Here is a 13,855-nt window from a genome sequence, read left to right as displayed (position 1 = left end):
CTGTAAACCACTTAGAGAGGGTTGGAAAGCACTATGAAGCGGTATATAAATCTAAGTGCCATTGTGAAGGGGAGGGAAGGGAAGGGAAGGGAAGGGAAGGAAAGGAAAGGAAAGGAAAGGAAAGAAGGAAAGGAAAGGAAAGGAAAGGAAAGGAAAGGAAAGGAAAGGAAAGGAAAGGAAAGGAAAGGAAAGGAAAGGAAAGGGAGTGCAGTGCTGTATTGCAGGATAACTCTGTCCACAGCCAGGAAGTTCGATCCTGACCGGCTCAAGGTTGACTCAGCCTTCCATCCTTCTGAGGTAGGTAAAATGAGGACCCAGATTATTGGGGGCAATAGGCTGATTCTGTAAAACACTTAGAGAGGGCTGCAAACCACTGTGAAGTAGGATAGAAGTTTAAATGCTATTGCTATCTTCCTTCCTTCCTTCCTTCCTTCCTTCCTTCCTTCCTTCCTTCCTTCCTTCCTCCCTCCCTCCCTCCCTCCCTCCCCTCCCTCCCTCCCTCCTCCCAGTGCTTTGAATGCAGTATTACAGGCTCACTCTGCTGACTGCCAGCAGTTTGGTCCTGACCGGCTCCAGGTTGACTCAGCCTTCCATCCTTCCGAGATGGGTAAAATGAGGACCCAGACTGTTGGGGGCAAGAGGCTGATTCTACAAACCGCCTTAAACTGCTTCTATAAACTGCTGTAAAGCACTGTGAAGTGGTGTATAAATCTGCTTTTATTACAGGTTTAAAGCATCGAATCACATCGACCAAAAGGTCTGCCATATCCCCTTACCCATAAAGGAGACACCAACGCAGGGATGTTTAATATTATGAGTGCCATTTTCCCTCAAAGGCAAATCGTATGCACTTGCCACTGGACTAGTCGTTCCTTAAAGTCCCGCGCCCAGTAATTCAGCAATCCCTTCTGAGAAACGAGGATTATCATGTGAAATGTTGAAAACCCAAGTACAGGTTGTCCTTGACATGCAATTGTTCATTTAGCAACCTTTCAAAGTTCAACAGCGCCGAGGGAAAAATGTAATTTACAACTGGTCCTTGCACTCACAACCGTCACAGCATCGCCATGGCCGCAAGATCAAAATTTGGACATCTGGCAACGGGCATATATTTACAATGGATGCAGTGTCTCAGGGTCATGAGATAGCCATTTGCAGCCTTCCCAGCTGGCTTCCAACAAAGTCAATGGGGGAAACTGGATTCACTTAACCGCGTGATTCATTGAACTGCAGTATTTCGCTTAATGACTGTGGCCAAAAAGCCCTCATAAAATTGGGCATAATTCGCCTTGCTTAGTGATAGAAATTCAGAACAGAACCCAATTTTTTTGTTGTAAACCGGGGACTACCTGTAATCCCTGTTTCCTTTAAATATGTCCTGCCATCACTCCCGTCTAGATTAGAATTGTGTGGGGCAAAGACAAACCTGTAGGCATGTTAAAACAATAAAAATACTGCCTGTGTTTGGAGCACAAGTAAGCTCTGCGTGCTTACTCACAGCACACCACCTTTGTGTGATCCCTCTCTAGGCTACTGGAACTAAAAGCTTAGACTTACAATAACGTTATTATGACGTCGGCACACGTTAAAATGAAATTTCGTTGCATAAGGCTCTCAAAGGGTCACCTCCAATATACACTACATAAACATGACAAAAACATAAACAAATTATGCAAATACCCACATATATGACACAAAGAAACAACACCGTTTAGTTGTGGATGTATATAAATGTACACGGCGAGAAAAACGAATCTTTGCAAGTTTTCTGGGCCATGCAGCTTGCCTGGAGCAGCTGAAAAAAACCAGGGAACCTGAGATGAGATTTTAATATTACATCAAACAAAGATGTGGTGTTTGTTCCTCTTCCAACAATTTGTTCTTGCTTTGTAGTTTTGTTTAAAAAGCAACACACTAAGGATGTTGCCTGGCCTGTGACACTAGCAAAGCACAGACGAGGCCCTTTAGTTTGTTCAGCTGGTCCGTTATGAAGAACTGGGAAAGAATAGGGTGTTGTGGTCCGTCGGTGGCCTGCAAAGCTGGCGGCAGAGTCGGACAGTGAGGAGGAACATGGGCCAGTCCTGGAGTCTGGGGAGGGCTCGGATGAGGGATCTGCATCCAACACAGAGATGGGGCCAGGACCATCTGGGAGCTATGTGTCAACTCCGGAGCCTCCAGAATCTGAAACCAGTGAGGCAGAGGAACAGGGGAAGCCTGTTCCCAGTGCACGCTTGTGCAGAGCTGCCAGAAGGCAAGAACAGTTAAGACAAAAGGGGCGACTCGGGAGTAAGGCTTGGAGATGATTGGCCCCTCCCATAAGACATAAAGGAGGAGCAAAGGGACAGGAGCCTTTGCAGGAAGCAACTTTGTTCATTCTGGTCGGTTTAAACTCTGAAGCTCTGTGTTGACTTTGTACAGCTAATTGGCAATTTAGTCATTGGCAGCTTTTCAAGGGAGATAAAGGTGGGTGCTTATCAGACTTATCCCGAAGGACTTTGGCAGACTTCGGTTGGACTAGTCATAAACTGTTTGGGACTCATTACGGGCTGTGAATGAATATAATTCACAGCTGTTGAAATAAAAACAAGGTTTTTGGGAACAGCGTGTGATTGTTACTGCCTCAGGAAGCCTTGGTCAGAACATAGGGAACCCTTACTAGATCACACAAAAGGCATTACTGGCCCCCATCTCTGAGCAATGAAGTGGACATCAGGTCAAATTCAGTGTCCAACTGACAAAGGAATTCTCGGAATGTCAGAGATGCTGATTTTAGTGAGACAGAGAAGTTCCAAATCAGGGATGTCCAACTTTATCAACCTTTAACTTCAACTCCCAGAATCCCCCAGCCAGCATGACTTGATGGGTATCCTGGAAGTTGAAATCCACAGGTCTTAATGTTGCCAAAGGTGGACACCCAGGTTCTAAACTGAAGAAGTAATAATCCTTCAGTATGCAGAGTAGCATTCCCATGTACACAAGACAATTCCCAAGTTTACTTGTCAGCCGAAAACTTTTAGTACTTCAAATAAGCGGGAAAACACTGAAAATATTTGGGGGGACGGGACACCCAGGTTGTTTCAATCCACAGGATGAATCTACAGAGGTGACAGCCAGGCAGGGGGGTGTCAAAATCTTGCTTGAAAACCAAGCACAGTTGAAGCAGAACTTCTGAAAGAGGAGTAACAAGAAGCCTCATTATTACAGCAAGTGTGCGTTGCCCGAGTCTATCAAGAATTCATAAATCCTTTAACTGCTATGTACCAGCAATACGTACTTTGGAAAAATGGTAAGTATCTTCACAAAAATAAAATTAACTTAGAATAACAGAAGGGACCTTGTAGGTAATCTAGTCCAACCCCTAACGCTGTTAAAATTCTCAGCTTTCTAAGCCACTTTGAATATTTCAGATGCCTTGTTAAAAATGGTCAGGCCTAGGAGAAGTGATCCCCATCAGCTTTGAAGAAATAAATGTTGTTGCTCAGAACTTGTGGAGATATTTTAGGAGAGTAGGTTTCATGAAGGTGGATCTTTCTCTCTTAGATCCTGCTAAAATCCTCTACTTTGCTACGATAAGTTAAAGAATCCCAGTTCAGATTCTAATGCCGTATACAAGAGAGAGGTTTCTAGAAACTAAGAAAAGTGTGCGAGTTTTATTTGTAAAACTAATCTATTTAGTTAGTTTAGTTTTATTTAGCTATTTTGGTTTTTAGTTTTTACAGAAACCTCTTCCCATAGAATTTTCCACCCCTTTTCAAAATAATGCCATGTTAAGAACACAAAGTAAATTTCATCTCCAGTTTTCCTTATTTCCACCACTTTCAAGTAGCCTGCTAACCCACAGAGCAATGATTCTTAAACTTTGGGACTTAGTCACCCCTTTTCCCAATCTCAAATAACATTACCACCACATATCAAAAAGCCGAATTCTGTAATTTTACACAAGCGTCTAAGCAGTGGCAAAAACAAGTAATTACAGTTTGTTCCATTAGCTCCAGGATATGTCCAAATTATCTCCTTGAGGAGTAATTATCCCCAGTTGAAGAATCACTGCCATAGGTAACAGAATAACAGAGGTGGAAGGGACTTTCGAGGTCTTCTAGTCCATCCCCCTGCTCATTCCAGACAAGTGGCTGTCCAGCCTCTTCTTAAAAACCTCCAGCGATGGAGCAGCCACAACTTCTGAAGAACTTCTAAGATCTTAGAAACCACACAGTTTTAGTCCTTATTAAGTAAACACCTTCAATTTTAAAATAACAATTTTTTAGAAAATCTGGTTGTGTCCCAAACTGGGGGAGCAATGAAGGGCCAACATTAGACTAATATTGTTCATCTGCTTTTGCGTATATCTTCACAAGTCAAAGGACAAATGGCTTCGAAACGGGTGAACCTGAATTGAAACTGGTGATACAAGGGTGGTGATACAGATTAATGGTTGTGTTAATACAATGAATGTATTGTATTTACCATGACTTAATATATAAACCCAAATTGGATGGATTCGCACATGCTAAACTGTAAACTGCAGTTCATCGCAACAGTTGGGTTTGCACACTGTGCTATGCCAGAACCAATACTCCATATTACAGCTCAGAACCCAGCCATGAATGCCTTCTAAATGTTAGTTCTGCATGTTCTTTACCACCACTGCGTTTAGCTTGCTTCATCTGAGAACTGGAAAATACTGTCGCTAATTTTAAAGGACTTCCAGGAAAGAAGTGATCAGAAAATAAAGGGAGTTAATTGTGCAAACTGTGTTTATCCAACCTGGTGACCTCCAAGTGTTTTTAACAAAGAAATGTCAGCAAGTATTTGTTCCTGACCTCATGCTGACAAGCCTTTTAAATGAAGATGACACAGACAGAAACTGGTTTATTCTCTGAATGGGAAAATGACTTCGTTTACTTATGATCTCCTTCCAGTTTCAATATGGATCAATTCACTTAAAATATAAAATGTATAGGCCATAGAGTCTGAAAACACGTTAGGAAAGGTCCACTGGGGTATGTAAACAGTCTGCAATCTGTCAGGATGCAAGGTAATTTAGGAATCAGATAGCTGGGAGCCTGGTATAAGCTGTTTCTTGAATTTCCTGGAGAATGAATAAAGGGTAAGTCTAATATTAAATAGAGATAAAATGTGATTTATTGAAAGCAATGGTCATACTGCTTATATAGGGTTGGGTCTAGAAGGAAGGAAATATAAGCAAAAGTACTTCTGGATGAAATTCAGTGATTCCCCAGAAAAGGGGAATTCCTTGAGAAAGTACTGGGGGAGGAATGCTCTATAGAGGTATGTCCACTACATGCAATAATGTTTAGATTCAACAAGCAGAAGAAATGTGTAGCAGGTAAAAGGAAAAATCTTTACTTAAGAGCCAAGACTTGAGAACATGTGCTTTTGGAGTTCAAGTTCCATTAGTCCAGACAGCATGCCAGTTTGGAGATACCATGGGAATTGTATCTAAACATTTACCCTGTGATCTGGCTGTTTTCCCATGCCCAAGATAATTACTGTAAAATAGACAATATTGGGCACTATGCAAATATCAATCCACAAGTATAACAATTGTAGTTGACTTTAATAGAATTAAAACAATCTTCCTGAGTTTAGGATTACATGCAGACCATGGCAATTACTACTCCAGATGTCAAATAACTAAGTTAGAGAAGACTAAGTTCACACTATACTTAGTCATCATATGGGCTTCATTTTGATAAAGGATGTTGTGCCAGTCAAGATAATTTACAATAAACCAGTGGCCCCAACCGTTTGGACACCAGGGACTGGTTTCTTGGAGAGAGGTTTTTCCACAGACCAGAGTGGGCATGGTTTCACAAAGTGGATGGGGTATCACTTTGTTTGCACGGCCCAATTTTTGTCTTGCCACAGACTGGGGCCAGTTCACAGAACCCTGCAATAAACCATGATTAGACAAACTTTTTTAAGCATAATATATGGATCCAGTAACATAATTATCTTGTATTTCTTTGCATGAAAGATTGCTGTAGGGAGGGGAAAAATAATCATCCTGGAAGGGTAAAATGGAATATTATAATGCAACAGCAGCATCAAAATCTTTTGATCGGGGATTCTTTTGCGAAGTATGCATTGCTATAAAACGCTGAATCATAGTAATGTACAACAAAAACAAATTCAACGAGTTTAGTAAAACAGCTATTATGCTTTCGTAAAATACAAACAGGGACATAAACTTTTATACAAAACCCACTTAGTGTTTTTAGTCTATGCTGTTTACAAAAAAAAAAAAAAAAAAATCCCTTCGAATTCAGCAGGTAAAATGCTTAAGAAACTCCTTAGGACCAACATCAAGCAAACAGAAGAAGCTGCTTGGATAATAATCCAGGCCCAGGCCATGCAGGGGTTTAAAGATAAAGAGTCAGTACCATTTATATTACCCCAGAAACAAAGTGACAAAGTTTTGTTAAATGATTTCCTTACAGATGTAACATCACCCAGAAACCATCTCAGGAATTGAATTCTTTACTAACCAAGGAGTTTAGATGCAAAGGCTACTCATATAAATGGCGCCTCAGGAAGCAAGCCAGATGTTATGAATGGCATTGTTTAAAAATTATTCATCCAAGTGTATAGGTGATCTAGCAGTCTAAGCTGATAACAGACTGGGAAAGGCAACAGTCTGGGAAACCCCAGAGAGAGAGATGGATTCAGAAGCACCTCCTAACTCCATACTTGCACCTTCAGGGAGACCCCACCTCATTTGAATCTAAAAAATGTAGCATCCACACGCACAATGAGTAGCTCCATTTTCTCTGGAGGTGAATTCCCAACGCTTAGGAAAATGGCCAGCTTGCAAGAGTATCAACTTCTCAATCCCTAAAAACTTCTGCATGCAAACAAACGCACACCGGGTACAATTCTTCCATCCCTGCCAGTTTATAAACCTGTGTCCATATAAGAGTTTAGTTTATTTTGTTGTCATTGCACCTCGTACAACGAAATTAAATGCCATCTTCAAGGTACATTGTAACTATAAAAATAAAACACAAACACACATCCTTCGCATTCTATACATTGAATTGAAAACTCCTGAAATTGCATTCATATTGTACTATACAGTAGGATTGAATAGAGTTTACTGCCCTGGGATACAAGCTGTTTTCCAGCCTGTTTATCCTTGTTTTTATTGTCCTGTATCGATAATAGTTCAATTATAACTACAAAAACAGAACGCAAACACACCTCCTTCGCCTTCTATTCAATTGAACTGAAAGCCCCCGATGCTGCCTTAATATGAATGTAAACAGGGGCCACTAGAGCCCAATCCTGCTGCCAAGCAGCCCTTCTCTGCAAGGACAGCGGCTGGAAACCCCTCACTGGCAAAGGGATGGCAAGCGCCCACCGCCCCGCGGGTCCCTGCAACGGCTTAGACCAGGAGTCTACAGCCTTGGGCCACTTTAAGACTTGTGGACTTCAACTCCCAGAATTCCTCAGCCAGCTTTGCTGGCTGAGGAATTCTGGGAGTTGAAGTCCACAAGTCTTAAAGTGGCCCAAGGCTGGAGACTTCTGGCTTAGGTGGACGTGCTCCTTCCTTCCCTCCTCCTTTCTACGGCCACCCACCCCAATGAGCAAACCCGGCGCCCCGAAGCTTCTCCCTAACCCCGTTTAAGCCCCCACCCGGCTTCTCACAGCCTCTCCCACCGGGGGCCAGAAAACAAGCACGCCGCCATATTCTAACTCCCCAGAACTCCTCAGCCAGCCCCCCTCCCCGCTTCTTCCTAGCGGGGCCGAAAGACGGAAGAGACGCTCCCCACCACCACCACCACTACTAACTCACCAACTCATGGTTCCCCTTCCGGTCCCGCGCCTCCGCCGGAAGCCGCAAGGCAGGCTCGCGCGCTCGACTCCGCCTTCCCGGAGGTGACGTCACGGAGCGGCAGCGGCGTCACTCGCGCAGGGGCGAGGGTGGGAGGAGGGAAGGAGGGGCGGGGCATGCGACGTCACAGCGAGAGGGCGGGGCAAGCGGTGGACGTGGGTGGGGTGTTTTTTTAACCCTTTCGGTGCCGCGTCCGGGTCCTCGGGTGGCGTCCGGGCGCTTCCCTGCTTCTCGGGCGTGGGGAAGGGAGCCAAGAAGGGGAAGGAAGGGGGCAGCAGGGATGCCCCTGCTCGATCGAGGGGTTCGGAGGGGTTATTTTTCCTGGGAAGGCCGGGAATCGGTCCTCTTTCCTGCCTTGGGGCTGACTCGCTCTGCACGGACTCGCTCGCCCCTTTCCCGGGGGATGGGGAGATCATCGCTTCGGGAGTCAAAGGCGAGAAAAAAGTCTGCCCAGAAGCGGCACTCAGGAAGGAAGGAAGGAAGGAAAGAAAGAAAGAAAGAAAGAAAGAAAGAAAGAAAGAAAGAAGAAAGGGACGAAGGAAGAAGATAGAAAGGAAGGAAGGAAGGAAGGAAAACGGAAGGAAGAAGACAGAAAGGAAGGAAGGAAGGAAGAAAAAGGGAAGGAAGAAGATAGAAAAGAAGAAAGAAAGAAAAAGGGGATGAAGAAGATAAGGAAGAAAGAAAGAGGGAAGGAAGAAGATAGAAAGGAAGGAAGGAAAAGGGAAGGAAGAAGATGGAAAGGAAGGAAGGAAGAGAAAGAAAAAAGGAAGGAAGAAGAAAGGAATGAAGGAAGAAGGTAGGAAGGAAGAAAGAAAAAGGGAATGAAGAAGATAAGGAAGGAAGGAAGAAAAAGGGAAGGAAGAAGATAGAAAGGCAGGAAGGAAGGAAGGAAGAAAAAGGGAAGGAAGAAGATAGGAAGGAAGGAAGGAAGAAAGAAAGAAAAAGGGAAGGAAGAAGATAAGGAAGGAAGGAAGAAAAAGGGAAGGAAGAAAGGAAGGAAGGAAAGAAGAAAAAGGGAAGGAAGGAAGGAAGAAAAAGGAAGGAAGAAGATAAGGAAGAAAGAAAAAGGGAGGGAAGAAGATAAGGAAGGAAGGAAGAAAAAGGGAAGGAAGAAGATAGAAAGGCAGGAAGGAAGGAAGGAAGAAAAAGGGAAGGAAGAAGATAGAAAGGAAGGAAGGAAAAGGGAAGGAAGAAGATAGAAAGGAAAGAAGGAAGGAAAGAAGAAAAAGGGAAGGAAGGAAGGCAGAAAAAGGGAAGGAAGGAAGAAAAGGGAAGGAAAAGATGAAGGAAGGAAGAAAGAAAAAGGGAAGGAAGAAGATAGGAAGGAAGGAAGAAAAAGGGAAGGAAGAAGAGGGAAGGAAGAAAGAAAAAGGGAAGGAAGAAGATAAGGAAGAAAAAGGAAGGAAAAAGATAGGAAGGAAAAGGGGAAGGAAGAAGATAGGAAGGAAGGAAGGAAGAAAAAGGGAAGGAAGAAGATAGGGAAGGAAGGAAGAAAAAGGGAAGGAAGAAGATAAGGAAGAAAAAGGGAAGGAAAAAGATAGGAAGGAAGGAAGGAAGAAAAAGGGAAGGAAGAAGATAGAAAGGAAGGAAGGGAAAGGGAAGGGAGAAGATAGAAAGGAAGGAAGGAAGAGGGAAGGTAGAAAGAAAGGACGAAAAAAGGAGGGAAGGAAGGAAGGAAGAAAAAGGGAGGAAGGAAGGAAGGAGATCCCTTCCCATCCTGTCTGTCTGTCTGTCTTCCTCCCTCCTTCCCTCCCTCCCTCCTCTCTCAGGTCCTTTCCAATCCTGCTATTTCTTTCTTTTTTTCAAAGTAGCGGCGTGTTGCTTCTGGGCAGGCTTTTTTGCTCGGCGCCGGGCGCCCTTCCAAATCCGAAGCGACCTCTCCATCCCCAGGGGAAGGGATGAGGATCCCTTCGCGCAAAGCGTGCAAACTGCAAAGCAAGTAATACACCCGAGGGAGGATTCCCATGTAACGGTGGTGCCCGAGGTTAAAGCGCCAGTTCGATGGAAGCCCGTTTTGCAAAAGTGGAAAAAGCGAGGAGAGTGCAACAGGGCTGCGGGGTTTTTCCTGACTTAGGACCAAAAGGAAAGTTTGTAGGTTTCTGCGCTCGTGCGCCTTTGGCAAGACTCTTGCAGACTTTTCCACCACCACCCCATTTCCCCCACCCCCAACTCCAGTTCCATTCGACTCTGAAATCTTCATCCCTGCTACCTTTGTTTGTGAGAATGGCCGGAGTTGAAATCCAGGTTTGGAGAAGGGTGGTGAAGACTGAAGTACTTTTCACCAACCTCCCTTGGATGTGCTCTCTTGCCAGGACGACTAAACCTGCTGCTTGTGGATCTATTTTATTAGGGGATAAGACGGAGCACGCTTTATTTTTTTTTATTTTTTTATTTTTTTATTTTTTTATTTATTTATTTATTTATTTATTTATTTATTTATTTGATTTGTCAATTGCTTACAAGATACAGGTATAAGTATATACATAGTTATGAATACATGAAATGGGTACATATAAGAAAAATAAAAGAAACAATAGGACAGGGACAGTAGGCACGTTGGTGTGCTTATGCACGCCCCCTACAGACCTCTTAGGAAAGGGGTGAGGTCAATAGTAGACAGTCTAAGGTTAAAGTTTTTGGGGTTTTGGGAAAAAAACACAGACAGGTAGAGTATTCCAAACATTGACCACTCTGTTGCTGAAGTCGTATTTTCTGCAGTCAAGTTTGGTGCGGTTAACCTTGAGTTTGTATCTATTGTTTGCTCTTGTGTTGTTATAGTTGAAGCTGAAGTATTCATTGACAGGTAGGATATTGCAAGGTATGATTTTATATAGTATACTTAGATTGAACCGAAGGTGGTGTAGTTCTAGGTTGTCTAGGTCTAAAATTTCAAGTCTGGTGGCATAAGGTATTCTGTAATGCTGTGGGGTCTTGATCAAGGTTAATAAGATTAGACTGTAAGCCCCATTTCATGTTGGTTTGTCAGATTCAAACAAAGAAGCAAAGGTCCCAAAGGTGCTTTATTTTTTTCAAAAGACAACTGGACTTTTTGGGTTTTTGTTTTTTTCCTTTGAAGACCTTTTGCTTCTCATCCAAGAAGCTTCTTCAGCTCTGCTGGATGCAGTGGTGGGATTCAAATTTTTTTTACTACCGGTTCTGGCTTGGTGGGCGTGGCTGGGGAAGGATACTGTAAAATCTCCATTCCCACCCCACACCCGGGGGAAGGTTACCACCGGTTCTCCGATCTACTCAAAACTTCCATTACCATCAGAACTGTTGAGAGAACCTGCTGAATACCACCTCTGGCTAGATGGTAAAGAATGGAAGGATTTATATTGCAGAAGGCCAAAGACCAGCTGTCTGCAAGGAGTATAAATCCTTCCATTCCCCATCATCCACTAAGAGCAGAAGAACCTTCTTGGATGAGAAGCGAAACCTCTTCAAAGAAAAAAAAACAAGAAAGTCCAGTTGCCTCCTGAAAAAGCATCTTTGGGACAACCATTACCTGGATGACTGAGAATCTCCATAGACCAGGTAACCCCAAATGTGGCAACTTTAAGACTTGTGGACTTCAACGTCCAGAATTCTCCAGTCAGCTGTTGCTATGCTGGCTGGAGAATTCTGGGAGTTGAAGTCCACAAGTCTTAAAGTTGCCAAGTTTGGAGACCTCTGCCATAGACATTAAACAAGCAAAGGCTTTATTTCTGAAGGTAATTCAGGAGGTCTTTGTTGACATTTTAATCCTATCTATAGCAAGGGACATTTTGCTGCATTGATTTCTCCATATCAGTTGGCCGTTCAGGGCATAGTCAAGCCAAAATTAATCTGTTGGTTTCTTTCTTATTTTTAAACCCTTTTCTTACTCATAATTTATACTAGCATTACTGTCTCTCCTTCCCCTTCCAAATGCATTATTTCCCTTTCCCTTTTAATTGACTATAAATGTGTATGAAATAAAAGTCCTTCTGTGGTCCTGAAAAAAAATTGATGTACAACCCACCCTTTGCAATATACTGGGACAGCTACATGCGGTCCTTAACTTACGACCATTCATTAAGTGAACATCCAAAGTGACTGAGAACAGCGACTTCTGATCAGTCCTTGCACTTACGACCATCATAGTATCCCCATGGCCAGAGGATCAAAATTCAGGGGCTTGGCACCGGTGTGTATTTACAATGGTTGAGAGCATTCCAATCACCGTTTGTGACTTTCCCAGCCGGCTTCTGAGAAGCACAAAGTCAACGGGGAAAGTTGAATTCCCTTAACAACCGCCTAACTCATTTAGGAACGTCAGCAATTTGCTTAACAACGCAGGTGAAAAGGTCATCAAATCTGATGCGACTCACTTAACGCCTTGCTTAGCAATGGAGATTCCCTGTCCCAATTGGGGTCGTTAAGTCGAGGCCCGCTTCTGTAAAAGAAGAAGTGTTTCCTGATCAAACCTTTTTTGAGGGAGGGGGTTAGTAATAGTAAACTTATCTAAAAGAGTGTGTCTTCCTTATTATTATGCTCCATTAGGCCAAATATTAACTTGTGCTGTCCAGCCAGTGTATGGGAATTGGATAGTTAGGATTTGTGAGCTGTCCCCTTAAGGGAATGCATCATGGTAAATGTAGTTAAGGTATCCTGGGAAATGTAGTCCATGTCACGTGACCACATCTGTAATCCTGATTGGTCACTAAATTGACCCTTGATAGGTTGGGGGAGGTTTCTTGACTCTTGCCTGAACTCACTGACTTGTGGTAGCTGCTCTTTCTACCGCTACGAGATGGGAGGAAAGGGATAAGGAGATAACCATCTTTTTACCTACAAAGAAAGATATGCAAAGGATTGGACATTAAGAAGAACCTCATCATAAATGTGAGTTATGAGGATGCCTAATGAACCAATAATAAAGACTTTGTATAAATGCTTTGTTGAGTTTATCTATTTGCATCTGTACAGAAGAAAGAACAGAGTCCGAAAACAAACCTTAGATACGGCCTTGACAGGGGGTGGGCTTCAAATATTTAGGTGAAGGATTCTCTGCCTGGTTGCTGGGTGGGTGTGGCCAGGGTGGGCGTGGCCTAGTTGGCCTCCTGCACCACTGGGGGTGGGCGTTTTTACCCTTTCCAGGCTCCGGAGGCTCTCTGGAAGCAGGAAACGGGCCCATTTCCAGCCTTCCCGAACTTCCGGGAGGCCCATTTTTCACCCTCCCTGAGCCTCCGTGGTGGCCCTGCACTTACCTGCATCCAGAACGGGCCATGTAGGGACTCCTGGGAGGGGAGGGGCAGGGTGGGCGGGGCCAACCAGGAGTGGGATTTGGTGGTTCTCTGAACCGCACAGAATCTTAGCCAGTGGCCCTATGAACCCCCAGCAGCTTCGAACTTGCTCTTGCTTGCCAGTCACTGTATTGCAAAGAGCCTTACTGAGTTGCTTTGTCATCTTAATTGAAGAATAACACCTTAAATCAGAACAACACCTGTCACTTTGGGCTTCTTTATTTTCAGTGCCCTGACACAGATGACTTTATAATTGCTGGATATAATTTGATCTATGTTTTGTCTCCTAAACGCTTTGTGTATGTTTGCGTGTGTGTGTATGTGCCTATTATCTTTTGACGGTATTGAAATTCTGCTTTATAATAAATAGGAAAGAAAAACAAGATAACCAGAGGAGATCTCAGAGATATCAATTACACAAAGAGCCTTACCCTTTTCCCCTGCTTAAGATTCAGTACCTTCCAGTTCTTCAAGCTATTTTGCATAAACCTCCCATTGACACAACCCTACACACTATCATCCTTATTCAAATAAAAGCAAAGAGATCATTAAGTATGGTGACATTCTCAGTTATCTTTTTGTCTTTTTCACAACTTCTGTAAATGATGGCCCCAAACTTCCTGCTGTTTATCCTTATCTGCCTGTATTTGGATTTAGCAACACTTTAGATTCTCGGTCTCCCAAGATTTTATATATATTTATATATATATATATATATAAAATTGTTTTCTTAAGT

At 43.3% G+C, this 13,855-nt stretch overlaps 1 protein-coding gene and 1 long non-coding RNA gene across 4 annotated transcripts in view; both read right to left on the bottom strand.

Annotated features, from left to right (window-relative positions):
* Positions 1 to 7,847, bottom strand: part of BIN3 (bridging integrator 3) — a 128,362-nt gene extending 120,515 nt beyond the window's left edge. For all 3 annotated transcript variants that reach the window (XR_015750299.1, XM_087969656.1, XM_087969657.1), the window contains exon 1: positions 7,817 to 7,847. Coding sequence is in view for 1 of the 3 variants with exons in the window: in XM_087969656.1 (XP_087825782.1) it covers positions 7,817 to 7,824 (8 nt within the window). In the remaining 2 variants the exon portion in view is untranslated. The remainder of the gene's footprint in view (positions 1 to 7,816) is intronic.
* Positions 1 to 13,855, bottom strand: part of LOC148130016 (uncharacterized) — a 333,127-nt gene that overhangs the window by 183,466 nt on the left and 135,806 nt on the right. The window lies entirely within an intron of this gene.

The sequence above is a fragment of the Notechis scutatus genome, chromosome 7, assembly GCF_049901735.1.
Source record: "Notechis scutatus isolate UNSWTSFEM ecotype Mainland chromosome 7, rNotScu1.2, whole genome shotgun sequence".
NCBI lineage: Eukaryota > Metazoa > Chordata > Lepidosauria > Squamata > Elapidae > Notechis > Notechis scutatus.
Note: the sequence above shows the minus strand (reverse complement) of the source record. Positions and strands in the feature narration are given on the sequence as shown.